Below are 18,444 nucleotides of genomic sequence, written 5' to 3' on the forward strand. Positions count from 1 at the left end.
TTGAGGCTTAATTACTCTAAATAGAAAGCATACAATGATTTAGTTCCTGCTGTCAGTCTTGTCTTGTATAGGCGTGTCATGCAATACCTTCAAGGGGCACTTCACCAAATGATTTATATTGTACATAAGCTCACACACAAAGACAGTTTTGCACATAATCATTTAGTTTGACAGTTATTGAGAGTAAACGAGTGAATATGGCCATCACCACCAGTCAGCGATGTCATCAGGGACATTGGATCCTTGTGTTGTGTTCATTACAGCTCAATGAAATTATAAGGTAGCATTCCCTATATAAGGCAAGGTAGGCTATTGCTATTTTTCATAATTCCATCGAGCTAACACAACACGAGGATTCAAAGTCCCCCCCAGTGACATCATTCAGCCATATTCAGACTAATTTACTCTCAACTGTCCCAAACTAAATGAATGCGATCAAAACTGAGGTTTTTGGGTGTGATATGTTATTATGTGCAAAATAAATCAACATTGTTTTTGGTGAAGTGCCCCTTTCATTTCACAGACTAAAATAGTTAACGCCAGACAGTGTTCTTGAAAATAATCGACTACTATAGCATTGCTCCAGTCAGTGTTGGCAAGAACACGCGTAAATTACGCACAGGGCAGGGGTCAAGAGCAATAAAACGCCATATGATCCATAATTGACTTGCGTGATGATGATGATGAACCACATCTGTCTGCTGACAGACAGCTCCCCCTCCTAGCTGCCCCAGGAATGCCAGAGCTTCTCACACACACACATCAGTGGTGGAAATGTCTGGGGTCTGTTAAAAGTCTAGCTGCTCGCAGAGCGCCTCCAATTGAGCCCTTCCCTTGCTTCGCGCGTCAGGGAGACATGGCGCGTAGAACCGCACTTGGTTATTATTTCCCGGAGCCCGCTGGTGTGTTTATTAGTTATTACGCACGCTATCAACACATCTGACAGATCGCGGAACAACAGCACTCTGTGGGTCTGCAGGGAGGTGCTGCATCACAGCTGAATGTTCAGAAGAACCCACTGCTGCTGCCGAACTCCTCAGAGACGCACAAACTGCAGTCGGGTCAAATCGGGGGATGGATTCGTCGCCGTTTCACGTTGACTGTCAGTGTCAGTGGTAGTAGTTAGTTGAATCGCGGAGTTTGTGGGTAGAATTATACATTTATATTCAGTCATCCTCCACCCCCGATTGTTTTCTTTTCGGTTTCGGTTACTACTAGACTGCCGTCCGCGGCGGCTCCGAACATCATGGGGATCTATTATTTGCATTTACCGCTTTGGCAGTATTTCGTCTGGAGTTTTGTTGTGTGCACCGCTGTCGCTTCTTTCGTGGAGGAGCCCGGCTCGGTGGGCAAGCTGTCGGACGCTACTGCGGGCGGATCCTCCGGGCTCAGACCCAGGGCACTCGGAAAGACGGGTACCATGAGTTCAGACTCCGAGTGGAGGGAGACCCGGAGACCTACCAGCCCGGCAGCACCTACAGAGGTACGGTATATAGAGGCACAAGTTGTGGTGGCCGGGTTTACTTTCAATTCAGCCAAGTTGGGTCATCTTTAAATTCAAATACTGGAACAACTTCTGCCCATGCTACATCGAATCTATTATCTATGCATATAGATACATGTTCTATCGTGAGCAAATTTGATTGCAGTTGCTGTTCACATGTCATGTCACGTTTCTTTGTCTATAAAAAAAAACGACAGTACTGTATTTGTAAATCTGGTATCATGTCATAAATGTATCTTGTAGCAGTACTGCATGTAGCCTACTGTCTATGTTATGATGAATTGACAATGGCAATGGGGGACCCTGATGTAAACAAGACGAAAGTCTTTCTCTGGTCTGCATCCCCTTAACAATTGTGTTTATTGAGCCGTAATGTACTGTAACCATTCTGCAATCTGTTAAATAAAGTTTTCATTCAATCAAGGCTACAGAAAGGCAAAAACGAGCGAAATTGTGTGCGCATTTCGTGCGTAAAGTGTGCCAAAGTAAATTACTAACGCTAAAAGCATTGGTTTTGTGACACTTTCACAAGGATTTTAACTCCACAATAAACATTAGCCTATCGCATAAAAACAAGAGAAACTAGACGAGTGGCTTGGCTAGTCTCTTAAGGTTAATTTCACTTAAATCATAATAACCGAATGACTCATAAACAGCAGCTGAGGGACATCACATCACCGGTATCTCTCTCTCTCTCTCTTCTCTCTTTCCCTCTCCCTCTCCCTCTCCCTCTCCTTCTCTCTCTCTCTCTCTCTCTCTCTCTCTCTCTCTCTCTCTCTCTCTCTCTCTTCTCTCTCTCTCTCTCTCTCTCTCTCTCTCTCTCTCTCTCTCTCTCTCATCTCTCTCTCTCTCTCTCTCTCTCTCTCTCTCTCTCTCTCTCTCTCCCCACTGCAGGGAGGATCTGGTCTTGATAGGGCTACTTAGTGATACCATCTTTGACCTACATTTCCCCCTGTTCATTTCCTGGGCGGACCAGTGGGGCAAATTAGACAAGTCCTTTAGTTGAAGAAGAAAAAAGTATAAATACTCTGCTAGCATAGTTGCCTACTCTGGTAAAGTAAAAGGCATCCATATTCATTCAACTCAAGTATCAAAGTAAAAGTACATAGATTAATTTCATTGTTCTTTATTCTTAGATTAATCTGAGAGCTGTTTCACCTCAACACTAGCTGTTTTGTTGACCTATGCAGCTCACCCATTTGTGTTGTTCAGTAAAAGTACATACTCTGTATGTTACATTATTGTATTTCAGTCTTGGGAGCATTCACTTCTCAATGCATTGACATAGCCACACGGCAGCCCATTTTGGTTGTATGTGTGGTCAGCTAGTGTTGAGGTGAAACAGCTCTCCGAGGATAGGAGGAATCTAAGAATAAAGAACAATGAACATCCAGCTTACTGAAATGATATTATGTACTTATCCTTTGCACCTCATGGTACCAAAGCACCTCAAAGGCCCTAAAAACAAGACTCAAATATCACAAAACAAACGGACAGACTACTGCTTGACCTGCTGACCTCACCCCTGCCCATTTTGACAACCTAGGATGGCTTAGAGTAGACGACAGAGTACAGCAACTTGCAATGGGCCTGGTCTACAAGATACACTACACGACTAAGGTACCCATGTACATGTCAAAATACTTCCCAAAGGTCAGTGAATTTCACGACCACAACACCAGAGGGAGCTCCGCAAATCATGTTAAACCCAGATTCTGCTCAAACAAGGGACTAAACACGTTTCGCAATTATGCCACATCAACGTGGAACGGCCCTACCCACAGCCGTAAAATATTGTGAATCCCCTACCCTCCTTCAATACCGCTCTCAAAGAGCACCTACGGGAGGCTGCAATTCGAAACTGGCCCCGGTAAATGTCCAAACTCCCCTAAACCCACCCAACCCCCTCCAATCTACAGTTTCTTCCCCTTTGAATGTATCTTTTTTTATGATCTCTTTCTCTAAACAGTACTGTATATTATTTGTATGTCATAAATGTCTTGATGAAACAGTACTGTATATCTGTGTGATGTAAACAAGACGAAAGTCCTTTTCTGGTTTGCATCTCCTTAACAATTGTTTGTATTGAGCCGTACTGTATTGTACTACCCATTCTGCAATCTGTTAACACTTTAAGTGCCGGAAACGTGTTTAGGGCGTCTTTCCTAGCCATGCTCAAGTTGCCTAGGACGCCGTAACTCGTCTTTGATATCAATATTTCAAAAATCTGTGATCGGAATCATATTCCCCCTCTGAGCCTTCACACATAGTTCTGATCTCCTCTCAATCCTCTAGCGGTTCAAGAGCGCCATCTGATGGCCGATCGGCAGATCGCCCAACAGGAAGTCATGTGGATGAAGTGGTGATCACCCATATTACTTCCGGGCACTCGCTATAGGTCCCGGGACTCGAGCTCGACACAATACATAGAGATCCGTTGCCAATAACTCGATAAACAACATGATTTGGATATACTATTATATACTATTATACAACCTGGAAATGGACCGGGTATTTCGACATCCCATAATGGAAAACTGTTTACCCCACGCTGATCGCCAACGGCCCGAGGAGACTGGGGTGAGTTTTAGCGTGTAATATTACCGTGTTCGATACTAACTGATCTGATGAACATATGACCCACATTAGATGAATGGTATAACGCTGCCCACGGAATTATAAACGCCCCCTCGCCCATCCGGTCAACATCAGATGACGTGTAGTAACTTCCAGAAGTACGTCCAGTTGGAATTTTTTATATCGCGCCGATTGCTATCAAACTGTATTTCATCATCAATATAATGCATTTGGGGCTATAGATCACGTTCTGAGAAAGCTGCAGAAAGAGATGAAACACATACTTATACTTTAGACCATATTTGAGTATGAATATGTGAATGAAAAAGTTAACGTTGCTACACCATGAACAATACATATAGGACCTTGAATGGGCCCTAATAATGGCAATCTAGCAATAGAATTTAAAAAGTTATAGCCCTGCAAAGAAGGGGAACTTCTCCATGTTAAATAGAGCTGGCAACGGATGGTATATTCATTAATTTAGCCTTAGGCAATCAAAGTGTTAATAACGTTTTCAATCAATCAATCAGTCAATTGACCTCTAAACTGTTTTTCTTTTTCAATGGGGACCCACACTTTCATAATAAATATTCCTCTGGCCCCAAACTGATTTGGCAGATTATTGTCTAAGCTAATATACAAAATTGTATCCAGTTTTTCGACTGCTACACTAGCCTACGGTGTTTCATTCGACATGGTCTATTTAAATGGATGTGAGAGGGCGTTGACCTCGTTTGATCTTCGTGAGAAGAGCTTGAGGACCCGGTCTTCGTAAAAACCTACCTACCTAGTACCTACTGTACACGTGGGGTCCTGACCCACACTTTGAAAAACACTGCTCTAAAGGTTATGTAAAAGAGGTGGTAGGCCAGTTATGCTCTCTCTCTCTCTCTCTCACTCTCTCTCTCTCTCTCTCTCTCTCTCTCCTCTCTCTCTCTCTCTCTCTCTCTCTCTCTCTCTCTCTCTCTCTCTCTCTCTCATTGCGAGTATGGGCGGAGCCCAGCCCAAAACAGCTTGGACGTTGGAAAGGGGAGAAAGTGGTGCACCAAAGTATTTGATTAAAAATACAAAACAATGCATTTCATTGAAAAAAAAACCTTACAGATGTGTTCCATATACTCACAGGGCATTGTGTAAATTTGCCCAAATAGTGAAAAATAGCGAACCTTTAATAACATCCCAATAATGTTGTGGCTCCACCCGAGTGGGTGAGTAACAAAACCAAACACCACACAAGAGTTAAAAGTTGGCATACTTGAACATTGAAGTGTATATCTTTCATAACTTATTGAATGTCTTGTAAAATAGTTGTTCTTCAAAGTAGGATGGGTAGTACCTACAGATACATGTAGACTAGTTGTCCATTTAAATCTGTGTAGGAATGGGCAAAACTGACCCCATGAATCAAATATTGCCTCAGAATTTACACAGGGTGAAAAGATGCCCCCATGAATCTTCCCAGATATTTTACCTTCTGTTATTTAAATTATGTTTATTATGGCTCTATATTGCAAATGCAACATGGCATCTGTCATCATACAACAATATATATCAACAACAACAACAACAACAACAACAACAACAACAACAACAACAACAACAACATTGTAGCACATGAAACAGTGTACTTATGTAGGCTGCAGTATAGTAAAAGTACCCCGGGGCCGGGGGCGAACACACACAATAGAACATCTAGTTCAAAACAGGCTGACTCATATATATAAAAATCTTTTCTGGGGCTTTCTTCAAAGCGGCCAGATCATGGAACTTTGGGCGAGCATGGCATGTGTGCTCAGGGTCAACATTCCAATCAGCTGCTCGGGACCTGGGATGAAGGCCACTCTGAGGAAGAGGAGCACGGTCACAAAGCTATTGCTGCGTTTTTAGTTAGCTATTAAGTGTAGACTTCCTAAAAGCTATACATGATTTAAATGCTGACATGTTTTAATTAAATGTGCTTTCTAAACCTCTAAATTATTTAAAATGCTCATATTTTTCATTAAATGTGCTTTCTAAAGCTCTACATTATTTAAAATGCTCATATTTATCTCCCTATTGTCAAAAAAAAAACGCTCCTCAAGGTTTCCATGGCAACATGTGGCCTACAGTACCTGGTGTAGTATATATTTGAAATGTATTTGAAGGATAAACCCATTGATATGCTATCTATATCTGATATATATATATACAGTAGGGGTGAACTCTACTGATTGGAAATCAACCCACGTATCACTGCTGTACAAACTCCCTTTTGTATAATGTACCATTATAGCACTTCCTGCACCCCCACCCACATCCTAATGACTACTTGTCCCCAGGAGAATGTGAACTTTACTCTTGTAAAGATACAAACTGCATGCCATTTCTGTGTGTGTGTGTGTGCTCCCTCTGTATATGTTATGGAATTTGAACTCTTTAATTCATTACAATTGCTCCCTCTTTCACATGGTGCCATTCCTTCATGCGCAGAACTCTTATTAATGCGATACCAACTCTGTCGTCCCCCTGCGGTGCTCCTGTGTCACGTGTTCCCACCCTGCGTCACGTAGCGAGACCCCATGCCGTTATGCACTGGACCCTATGTGTGTGTGTGTGTGTTTTTATTTTGTATATCAGGCCTCTTTAACCAGGGGTGTCAAAAGTACCCAGAAATGATACTTAAGTGAAAGTATGGGTACCGTCTCAAAATCTTACTCAAGTAAAAGTCAGAGTATCTGGCTAAAAACACACTGGAGTAAAAGTAAAAAAGTTTCTACTTTTAAATCTACTTAGTACTAAAAAGTAAAAGTACATTTTTTTTCATTCCAGGGCAATGAAATGTTCCGTTTCGTCCTCTTCATCTATTCTTCTGATAGCAGGTGTTGAATCAAAGATCCACTTTCTAGTCTTGCACAAGGACCGATCAGCATGGGTATGGGTGGGTTCATTTTCCATTGATGGGGATTTGATTGACTGTTTTTAAATAAAGAGCGGCCGCAGCATTAATAACGTTAACGTTAGATTGATTGATTGATTGAAAAGTTTATTAACAGATTGCAGAATGGGTACAGTACAGTACAGCTCAATACATACAATTGTTAAGGGGATGCAGACCAGAGAAAGACTTTCGTCTTGTTTACATCAGGGTCCCAGTTCGGCCAGAGAAACAAATATACTAATTAAAATGGTTGGACTTGCGAGATTTGTACTTTGTACTTTGTAGGTCTGCATTTTAAATGTAAGGAGTAAAAAATGTGTTTTTTTTCCTCTGAAATGTAATTGAGTAAAAGTACAAGTATACAAACCTAATAATACTTGAGTAAAGTACAAATCCCCAAAAACAGTACTTAAGTATTGTAACAAAGTACAATTACTCAAGTACTTTACTCTGCGTAACATCAACGCGCTTCATTAACACACTGCGTCTCCTTCGTCTCCCACTCACAGTGACTCTTCTGGCGTCCAGTCCCTCCTACTTCAGAGGGTTCACCCTCATCGCCCTGAAGGAGGGTCGGGAGGGCACCACAGACCAACACTACGCCGGGCAATTCCAGGTAAAAAAACAACAACACATTAATTATGGAGTTTCAATAAGAGAAGATTTTCAATATGCTGTAAACTTCCACGTACATTCACAGTGGTTCCAAGTAAACTTACTCCATAAAAGAAAGTTTGCATGTTACTTATACTTACTTATATGTGATGCTGGCCACTTCAGTTGATAATATTGGGAACATGTGCGAGCTTCTCCCCACAGCCAATAACAAGAGAGCCAAGACTCCTCTGATCAGTGGCGTGTGCAAAGGCTCATCTCAGGTCTCTGAGGGCCCTATCCAGCTTTAACTGTTGTCATTGATGGCTATTTTCTGTCTGAAGGGATGCCCTAAAAAGATGTGTTCAGTATGTACTTTAACCAGTGGGCCGCACCCTAGTTCACAACTCCTAGTATGGGCTTTTTGGGGGGGGGGGGGGACAAAATGAGAAACAAAATACAACAGCCACATGCTGGAATGTAACACTATTCATCATCACGTAGAATCGTGGGAACAGCGTTGCCTGCCCTCACATTGTCAGAGACTCAACATTATTCTCAGAGACAACCGCATGCCAGTGCTCCCGATGATGTCACCAAGAGACACATTTTATGGAGCAGTTCTATTGACGTGGAACGGGAGGCCCATATTTGTGGACGCGGCCCGTGACAATACTATAGGGTTGCAAAAGAGCGGAAACTTTCAAGTAATTTTCCGGAAATCTTCCATGGAAGGTCAGCTTGGGAATTTTGGAAATTTTGCCCAATTTCAATACATTTTTTATAATAGTGAACTTGTATATTCAGTTGAATTGCCGCCCTGCACTGTGCATTCAATGTGCAGAGCACTCCTCCGTCACATGTGCAGATTATTCTCGAGATCTTGCGCACTGGTGCGATGGTATTGAGTCCACAATAAGGTTAGGCCAACATTCTTTTTATTCACAGCAATGTTGATTTATTTTGCACATACTATCACACATATTGCAAAACTCAAAACCCCTTTGCACACATTATTTCTCACTTAAAACAGTTATTGACATTTAAAGGGGAACTCCAACATTTTGGGAAATTAGCTTATTTAACATCTTCCCTGGAGTTAGACAAGAAGATACATACCTTTTTTGTCTCTGTGCGTGCATTTTAGCTTTGGGAATAGACGCTCCGTTAGCATAGCTTAGCTTCATCACTGGAAGTGAGGCAGGACAGTAGCCTTACAGTGCCTTACAGTGTATTGCAAGGTCTGACATTGACCAAACTTGATATGCATGACCTTGGTGGGCTCTAGGTCAACTCCTGAAAAGGGGGTCAATGTCAGACTTTGCAATCAAAAGTTAGGTGGCTAATAACCCTTGCCATAATTTCAGTGCGCCCCCTAACTTTTGATTGCAAGGTCTGACATTGACCCCCTTTTCAGGAGTTGACCTAGAGCCCACCAAGGTCATGCATATCAAATTTGGTAAATGTCAGACCTTGCAATACACTGTAAGGCACTGTAAGGCTACTGTCCTGCCTCACTTCCAGTGATGAAGCTAAGCTATGCTAACGGAGCGTCTATTCCCAAAGCTAAAATGCACGCACAGAGACAAAAAAGGTATGTATCTTCTTGTCTAACTCCAGGGAAGATGTTAAATAAGCTAATTTCCCAAAATGTTGGAGTTCCCCTTTAATGCGTTTGACTATGTTGACTTTGTCCATTATTTAATTGATCTTTAATTAACACAAAGATGTAGAGCCCTCCGATGACATCACTGGAGGACCTATTCAAACTCATTAACTCGCAAATATTGTCAGATTCAATGAATGTGTGCACAACAGTTTTGGTGTGTGTAAGATGATGTGCTAAATAAAACAGCATTGTTTTTTGGCGAAGTGTCCCTTTAAAAATGTAACTCATAAGTAAATTGGGTTACTACAAAAGGGCTTGCAATAATGTCTGCTTTGTGCTTATGGTATGGTAAAAGGTTTATGTTTCTATCAGCATTTGACATGGTAAATACAGCCTATAAAAATAACCCTTATATTTCCATTTAATTCCTATTAAATCCCATATATAGTCCTGTTAATTCACATGAAAACTTTCCACAAAATGTTGCAACTCTAGACATTACCCAGGGTGATTTGTGCTCAGGGCTATGGCGAGGATCCAGGCACATAATGTGGCGTGTTCTAAGGGTGAATATTCAATGTTAAGTCATTTCAACTTCTCAGAGCATGGAGGGATCTGTTCAGCCGCACTCTACAGTCTTTAGATAAGGAGGCGCAAAGGAGGCACAAAGGAGGCACTGCTGACAAATGTTCCACAGCTCCTCTGGGGGGGGGGAAGCGCTCGACTACAGAGCTCTCCTGTTAGCGGGGATGAGGAGGCAAGAAGAAAGGAAAAAGTAGTTCCCTTCAGCCCGTCTGGACGAGGCAGACACGACGCACAAACGTCCTTGAGCTAGAGAGGACAGAGAGGCGGGCCGTGGGAAGTGAGAGGGAGGCGAGAGGGAGGGAAGCAGAGAAAGTATACAAAGATAGAAAGAGATGGAGAGAGGGTGCGGCGAGAAGATAAGAGAACAAGAGAGAGAAGAACCGAAACCACGTCCTTGATTACGCCTCGGTTTAATTGTGTTCGAGATCAAAACGTTATTTTGATGTCTAAATTTCCTTGGAATTCTCCTTTTTTAGTTTTTAGTTTTTACAACCAAAATGATCTGCATTAACTCATCAGTGAGGATGCACTCTAATGTGTCCCTCAATTGGAACCCTTTTTTTTCTCAGCGGTTGACATTTGTTGAGATGAACCTATGTCGTTTTCTGGTATGAGCAGGACAAACGCCATTTGCCAATGTTTGTAATGACATGATTTACCAACACGATAGTTCCAAAGCTACTGTATGGCTGGAATATACTATAATTGGGCAAAATTATAGATTCAACCCTCTCTTCTTAGACCTTGTGGTGAGGGAAGTCATGCTTCAGAGGCTGTTGCCTCAACTCGTACTGCTCTGTGGGCTAGCGTCTACCGAGCATGTCTTTTTTTAAATCCCTTTTTTTTTTTATATATGTTTTCCCCACAGTACTCAGTAGATGTGTGGGGGGGGGGGGTAGTCATGGCTCCATCTGTTGCTACTGTATGTGACTTCAGAGAAGGCTTTTGAGGAACGTTGCTCTTTTTTTGTTGTGCTAAAGTTGAACATATTTGAAGCTCTCAGCGCCCGGCGTGCTGAGCGTTAAGAAAACATGTCAGCGCTGTGGGGAACACGCTGTAACACTTCCTTTCCACGGGAAAAAAAAGAGAACAAGAAACCAGTGATGTAAAGACCCGTCTCTAGCCGAGACCCAGTTCACTGTTTCTCTGAGCCACTGTGGGTGTGCTGCCTACACAACCACACTGACAGCAAGCAAGCTTCTTTTAAAGGAGCACACCAGTGACGCCTGCTCCTCGCCTCATCGGGGCTCCTGTGTTTGGGGGCCCGCGGGATGATTCTGACCGTCCCGCAAAAGATTACATGATAATTAGAATATTTTTCTTTTTTTTGTGTGTCAACGTTCACACACACAATTGAGCCAAAAGTCACTCAATTAATGACAGATTTCATTGATACAAATTGAGGGAAAACTTTGCAAGTCGATTTGATGGATTTGACATGCCCAGAGAATTGATGCATTTTGTGAGCAACCCATTTTGCCAATGTAGCTGCTATTTCCACAAAAGGACAAGAGCTTATGATGAATTGAAAATGGGGGACCCTGATGTAAACAAGACGAAAGTCTTTCTCTGGTCTGCATCCCCTTAACAATTGTATGTATTGAGCTGTACTGTACTGTACCCATTCTGCAATCTGTTAATACACTTTTCAATCAATCAATCAATCAGTTCCTTGCATCACTTCACATTGAAATAATTGACATGCAAGCTGTCAGAATGCAGGTAGGTGAATTCCAATGGTTGAAGGCAATCACAGAGACAGAGAGTGTTTACTCTTGAACAGGTTCGACTTTAATAGTAAGAACACAGAGTAAATTCTAAGAGAGGACAAGTGCTAAAGCACAAGTGAAAGATAAGGTAAATGGGAGCTTATTGGAGGTCCACAGTAGAACCGTCCGCGTTATCCCCGAACGCAATTAGTGAAGACCTGACAATGGACAAGCAGAAGAGAGGTATGTTAAATAGAGACCAAATACCAACATTCCACACACACCCCCGTGACAGCCAATCAGGAACCACCCCTAAGTGACAGCACTAATTGACAGGGAAATGACAGGTGACAAGCCCAGTGACATATGCCAGGAATGTGGGTGGTCACCGACCGAGGTCGGTGTCCAGAACGTAACAGTACCCTCCCCCGACGAACGGCACCAGACGTTCACCTAGGAGCCTCGGGATTCAGCCGCCGGAAATCAACGATCAGGCTGGGATCTAAAATATCCCTTTGAGGCACCCAAGAACGCTCTTCTATCCCGTACCCCTCCCAATCCACCAAGAACTGAAACCCCCTACCCCTCCGCCTACAACCCAGTATCCTCCGCACCGTGTAAATGGGTTGACCGCCAATAAACCGGGGCGGAGGAACCACAGGCAGTGGCGGGGCCAAGGGCGATGAGAGGAATGGCTTCAACAGGGACACATGAAACGTCGGATGAACCCTCATAGAGCTCGGAAGTCGTAACTTGTAAGCCACTGGATTAACCCGATGAATAACTTTAAATGGTCCTATAAAGCGAGGAGCCAGCTTCTTGGATTCCACCCGGAGAGGGAGATCCCGGGTGGAAAGCCAAACCCGCTGCCCTGGACGGTAAACTGGAGCCGGACGACGCTTACGGTTAGCCTGCCGTTGGGTACTAACCGAAACCTTCTGTAGCGCCTTCCGAACCTGTTTCCACGTCCTGCGACAGCGAGCCACATGTGCCTGGGCCGAGGGCACCTCCGCCTCCTGCTCCTGCTTGGGAAACAGAGGAGGTTGAAAACCATACTGGCACTGAAAGGGAGACATACCGGTAGAAGAGGAGAGAAGGGTATTATGCGCATACTTAGCCCAAGCCAACCTCCTACTCCACGTTGCCGGACTACCGGCAACGTAACACCTCAAGACCCCCTCCAAATCCTGGTTGACCCTCTCCGTCTGCCCGTTCGACTGTGGATGGAACCCAGACGACAGACTGACAGAGGCGCCGAGGCCGGCGGCAAACGCCTTCCAGAACCTGGAGGCGAACTGAGGACCCCGGTCCGACACGATATCTACTGGCAGCCCGTGGACCCGAAAGACATGCTGTATAATTAAATCAGCAGTCTCCCGGGCCGAAGGAAGCTTGGGGAGAGGGACAAAGTGAGCCGCCTTAGAGAACCGATCCACCACCACCAAAATGGTGGTGAACCCGTCCGAAAGGGGAAGACCAGAAATAAAGTCCAGAGATATGTGTGACCAGGGTCGTTTAGGAATAGGAAGTGGTCGGAGGAGACCCGCCGGTGCCCATCGAGAGGTCTTACTACGTGCGCACACCGGACAGGCCGCCACAAAGGAACGCGTATCCCCCTCCACTGTCGGCCACCAGAACCTCCTACGGATAAATTCCAGGGTCCTGGTTGCCCCTGGGTGGCTGGTGAGGGATGACGCATGTGCACACTGCCCACTGTAGCAAGCGTGAGCGCGCCACCTTGGGAACATACGACCGTCCCGGAGGACCCCCACCAGGATCGGGCTCCCGCGTTAGCGCCGACCTTACCACCTTCTCTATGCCCCAAGACACGGGTGCCAAAATCAAGGCCGGTGGAATAATGGGATGGGGCTGCTCCTCCCGCCCAGGAAGATCAAACTGGCGCGACAACGCGTCAGGTTTGATATTCTTGGAGCCGGGTCTATAGGAGATGGTATATCGAAATCGTGTGAAGAACAACGTCCACCTGGCCTGGCGAGCGTTAAGGCGTTTAGCCCCTTGGATGTAAGCCAAGTTCTTATGGTCAGTCCAAATAATGAAAGGATGTGCCGCCCCCTCCAACCAATGTCTCCACTCCTCCAGTGCCAATTTGATCGCCAATAACTCCCGATTACCCACGTCGTAATTACGCTCGGCTGGTGACAGACGGCGAGAAAAAAAAGCACACGGGTGCACTTTCCCATCCTTTAAGCATCTCTGAGAGAGCACCCCCCCCACCGCGACGTCAGAGGCATCCACCTCCACAATGAACGGAACCTCCGCGTCATGGCGGATCAATACAGGAGCGGATGTAAAACGACGTTTAAGATCGCAGAAAGCCGACTCAGCCCTAGGCGACCATTCAAAGCCAGGGAGAGAGGCCTTAGTGAGAGCTGTTAAGGGATTGGCTAAGGCGCTAAAATTGCGAATAAAGCGCCTGTAAAAATTTGCAAAGCCCAAAAACCGTTGTAACCCCTTGAGCGACGAAGGCCGTGGCCAGTCCAAAACTGCACTCACCTTGGCTGGATCCATGCGCAGATCGCCCTTCGTCAACACAAAGCCCAGGAAGGACACGGTGTCCGTGTGAAACACACACTTCTCAGCCTTAACAAATAGTTGATGCTTGAGGAGACGGTCTAGCACCTCCCGAACGTGCATTTGGTGTTGCACCATATCGCGAGAAAAAATCAGGATATCATCTAAGTAGACAAACACCGACACCCCAATCAAGTCTCGCAGCACGTTGTTAACCAGGGCTTGGAAGACTGCCGGAGCATTAGCCAAACCAAAGGGCATGACCAAATACTCATAGTGCCCATTGGGTGTGTTAAATGCAGTCTTCCACTCGTCTCCCTCTCTAATCCTGACCAGGTTGTATGCATTACGTAAGTCAAGTTTAGAAAAGACCTGTGCCCCCTGTAAGCACTCAAAGGCCGTGTCCATGAGGGGTAAAGGATATCGGTTCTTGATGGAAACGTCATTCAATCCCCTATAATCAATGCATGGGCGCTGATCCCCATCCTTTTTATCAACAAAAAAGAAGCTAGCGCCGGCAGGGGAAGTGGAAGGGCGTATGTGCCCCGCAAGCAATGCCTCCTCTATGTAAGTGTTCATGGCCAAGGTTTCGGGGCGTGAGAGAGAGAACATTCGCCCGCGAGGCGGGGAGGTACCGGGTAGAAGATTAATGGGACAGTCGTATGATCTATGAGGCGGAAGTGCTTTAGCACGCGTCTTGCTAAAAACGTCCGCCAGGTCCCAATAGATCTCAGGCACCCCTATTAAATCGGGATTAGAGGGTAGATCAGAATCTGCCACGCTCCCCACCATCCTGGAGAAAGAGGGAGGAGACAAAAGAGAAGAGGGGGGGGGAGACAAGGGTTTGGGCAAACTCCCGCTGACGATCGACTTGACGTCGGCCGCCGTTGAAAGTTCGCCCGTGCTCCAATTAATGACACGAACACATGACGACAACCAGGGATGACCCAACACCATGACAGAATAGGGGGAAAAGATGACAAAAAAAGTAACCCATTCCCACTCCCCACCCTCCACCCGGATGTGTAAGAGAACTGTGCGCTGGGTGACGCTCCCACTGCCCAGGGGCCGACCGTCCAGGGCATAGACTGGTAAGGGAACCCCTAAGTCCTCCACCGGGGTTCCCCACTCCTTCACCAATCCCACGTGAATAAAATTGCCCGCCGCCCCTGAGTCAATGAGAGCCTTAGTTCCCCTAATGTCACCCCCACAGTTGATCGCCACCTCAAAAAATGTGCGAGAATCCGTGGTTTTGGCAGGAATGAGCCCACCTGCTGGCGCCCTCTCGAGGCCCGACGGCGCACCTTCCATCCCCGATTGGCGCCGAGCCGATACAGTCTGGACCCGACAGCTGCCGAAGCGGTGACCGGTGCGGCCGCACCGGAAGCAGCGTCGCTCTTTGATGAAGCGCTGCCTCTCGTCGTCCGAGAGCGACAGCGCTCCAAGCTGCATGGATTCATCACCCAGTGGCCCACTCGTGTAATGCATGGAATTATCAACACCAGGAGAAGAAGGAAAACATACCTGGGGCTGGGTGTTGTTGACATGCTCCTTCTCCCTCTCCCGGTGCCGATTATCCATCTTGATGGTGGTGTTGATCAGCACTTCCAGCTGCTCGGGGATCTCACGCGCGGAGAGAGCATCTCGCATCCGCGCTGAGAGTCCCCTGACGAACAGAACCACGCAGACGTTCTCCGCCCAAGCTGTCTCCCGAGCCAAGATCCGAAATTTGATAGCATAAGCTGCGACAGTGCGGAGGCCCTGCCGGCAGTCGAGAAGACGACCACCAGCCTCGAAGATCGAGAGTACCCGGAAGTATCGAATACTCTTCTCAATTCCCGGGTAAAGGCGTCCCGGAGATTATCGCCCCTGCCTCTAATTCCGCCGTAGCCCAGGAGAGAGCTTCGCCGGTGAGCAGTGTGATAATATACGCTACCTGCGCTGTCTCCGATGGAAATGATCGTGGTTGCAGCCGGAAAACGAGTAGACACTGGGTGATGAATTCCCGACAACCATCCGGTGATCCGTCATAGCGAGCGGGCGCCTGCAGATGTGGTTTGCGGGACCGCTCCTGGACCCCGAACCCCCCCCGACTTTCCTCTGCGTGGAGCGCTGCTTCCCCCGCCGCCGACTGCACACCAGCCACTCCTTCTTGGGCTTGTCGAGCTGTGGCCAACGCCGACTGCGCCACCGCTTGGGATGATCCGACGACCCCATTGAGTCGGATTAACTCTGCGCTGACCAGCTGCTGATGTTCCTCCATCCGTGTCTGGGCTGCTCCCTGCGTCCGGAGCATCTCCATGATGGCCTCCATGGAATTCTGATGGTCAGGTCTTCTGTCAGAATGCAGGTAGGTGAATTCCAATGGTTGAAGGCAATCACAGAGACAGAGAGTGTTTACTCTTGAACAGGTTCGACTTTAATAGTAAGAACACAGAGTAAATTCTAAGAGAGGACAAGTGCTAAAGCACAAGTGAAAGATAAGGTAAATGGGAGCTTATTGGAGGTCCACAGTAGAACCGTCCGCGTTATCCCCGAACGCAATTAGTGAAGACCTGACAATGGACAAGCAGAAGAGAGGTATGTTAAATAGAGACCAAATACCAACATTCCACACACACCCCCGTGACAGCCAATCAGGAACCACCCCTAAGTGACAGCACTAATTGACAGGGAAATGACAGGTGACAAGCCCAGTGACATATGCCAGGAATGTGGGTGGTCACCGACCGAGGTCGGTGTCCAAAACGTAACAGCAAGCATCATCTGCTCTGAAGCAGGCACTTGAGAATGAATCCACCACAACATTTTGGATAAAGTGTATTCATGTCAACACATTCCCCAAAATAAAAACGCTGGCAATATCTGTGCTAACAATGTTTGGCTCAACATACACCTGTGAATCCAGTTTCTCTCACATGAATGCCATTAAAACAAGCAACCGTGCCTCCTTGACAAATGAGCATTTGCATCACTGTTTGCGGGTAGCCCTCACTTCCTATGAACCCTCTTTCTCTGCCATTGCCCAGTCAAAGAAGTGCAATCTCTCTCATTAGATGTGTGTAAGTAGGCTAGGCCTGTCTGCCCCCTGTTACTTGATACGGTGATCATTCAAGTTTCAAGTTTCTTTGACTGGTCATATGTATGTTAATACGAGGTCAACGGTACAATGAAACGCGTTGGACGAGAGAAACCGGTCAGCTCAGCAGTAGGAGCACTAGATGCATTAAAGCACTAGTCAAATAAAGGTTGAATAAAAGTATATAAACATGGAATAATCAGTAAAATATATAACACTTTATACATATATGACAATGAGGATTGTGTGTAAAAGTACTGTAAAGGTGACAAGCATATACAACAGTATCACAATGGGTATGTAGCAGTCTAGGTTCAATAGCAGCAGTCGCAGTTTTAGAAATGTTATGAAAACAGTGCATACAGCAGGTAAGCAGACATGCAAAAAAAACATTCCTGCTATAATGGTATGAATACAAATACATATTGTGATTATTCTTTTTTTATTGGTGTAATATGCATATCAAGAAATTCCTCCAGCCTTTCACAGTAACCGCTGAAGTGCCGTTGAGCAAGGCACTAAACCCCCAACTGCTCCAGTGGAGTTGCTCAGTGGCCAACGGTGTCAGACTGTGGTTGTACTGGGCAGCTCCTAGTGGTCAACAGTGTCAGACTGTGGTTGTACTGGGCGGCTCCCAGGTGTGAATGGAACTGTGTGAATGTGAAGCAGGGCGTAGCTGAAAAAGAGCATCCGTGCTCAGCGAACCTACCCTGGGTAAATAAAGGTTAAATAAATAAATAAAATAAATAATGTTGCTTTTTATGGCATTTCTGCTTCAGTATACTGTCACAGGAAAAAGAGACACACAAGAAAACTAACACATCACAGGTTGACTTCTACCACAGGTAACCAAATATAACATTAATCACAAAGAACACAGGAGACTACAACTTTAGATAAAAAAAGAAAATACTAATTATATGTATATATATATATATGATCTGACATACACGTGTACAGTATGAGTCAAGAGACCAAGATCAAGTCAAATGAGAACAAAGATTAGGACAAGACCAGGCAAGACCAGTCTTTCAAAATGTGTGTGTGTGTCACAAAACCAAGACCGGACACAATTATTCTCTTTGCTCGAACAGAAACCTTTGTTTTGCTATATTATATGGATAGCATCACACTGTAGCCTACATATTCTATCTACAGTGCATGCATTGTACTTAAATCACCTCAACAAATCCACTGGGCCACCCCTCTTGTTGTTGTTTTTAATGCAATTTCAGAATCTATTGTTTTTACTGCAAGTGCAAAGTGAAGGGGAGCTTGAAGGTCATTAGCCAACTGTTCTATTATTTCTCTCTAGTTTAGTCAACTAAATAAAGC

At 45.4% G+C, this 18,444-nt stretch overlaps 1 protein-coding gene across 1 annotated transcript in view; it reads left to right on the forward strand.

Moving 5' to 3' along the window:
- Window positions 1–773: 773 nt before the first annotated feature.
- Window positions 774–18,444, forward strand: part of LOC311229460 (spondin-1-like) — a gene marked incomplete at its 3' end in the record, with an annotated part of 239,998 nt that continues 222,327 nt past the window's right edge. Inside the window, 3 exon segments of the mRNA XM_084315541.1 lie at window positions 774–1,342; window positions 1,345–1,483; window positions 7,511–7,617. Of these exon segments, the coding sequence (XP_084171667.1) occupies window positions 1,247–1,342; window positions 1,345–1,483; window positions 7,511–7,617 (342 nt within the window). The 5' untranslated portion in view covers window positions 774–1,246.

This window comes from Notolepis coatsorum (genome assembly GCF_963971535.1).
Source record: "Notolepis coatsorum genome assembly, chromosome: 6".
Lineage (NCBI taxonomy): Eukaryota > Metazoa > Chordata > Actinopteri > Aulopiformes > Paralepididae > Notolepis > Notolepis coatsorum.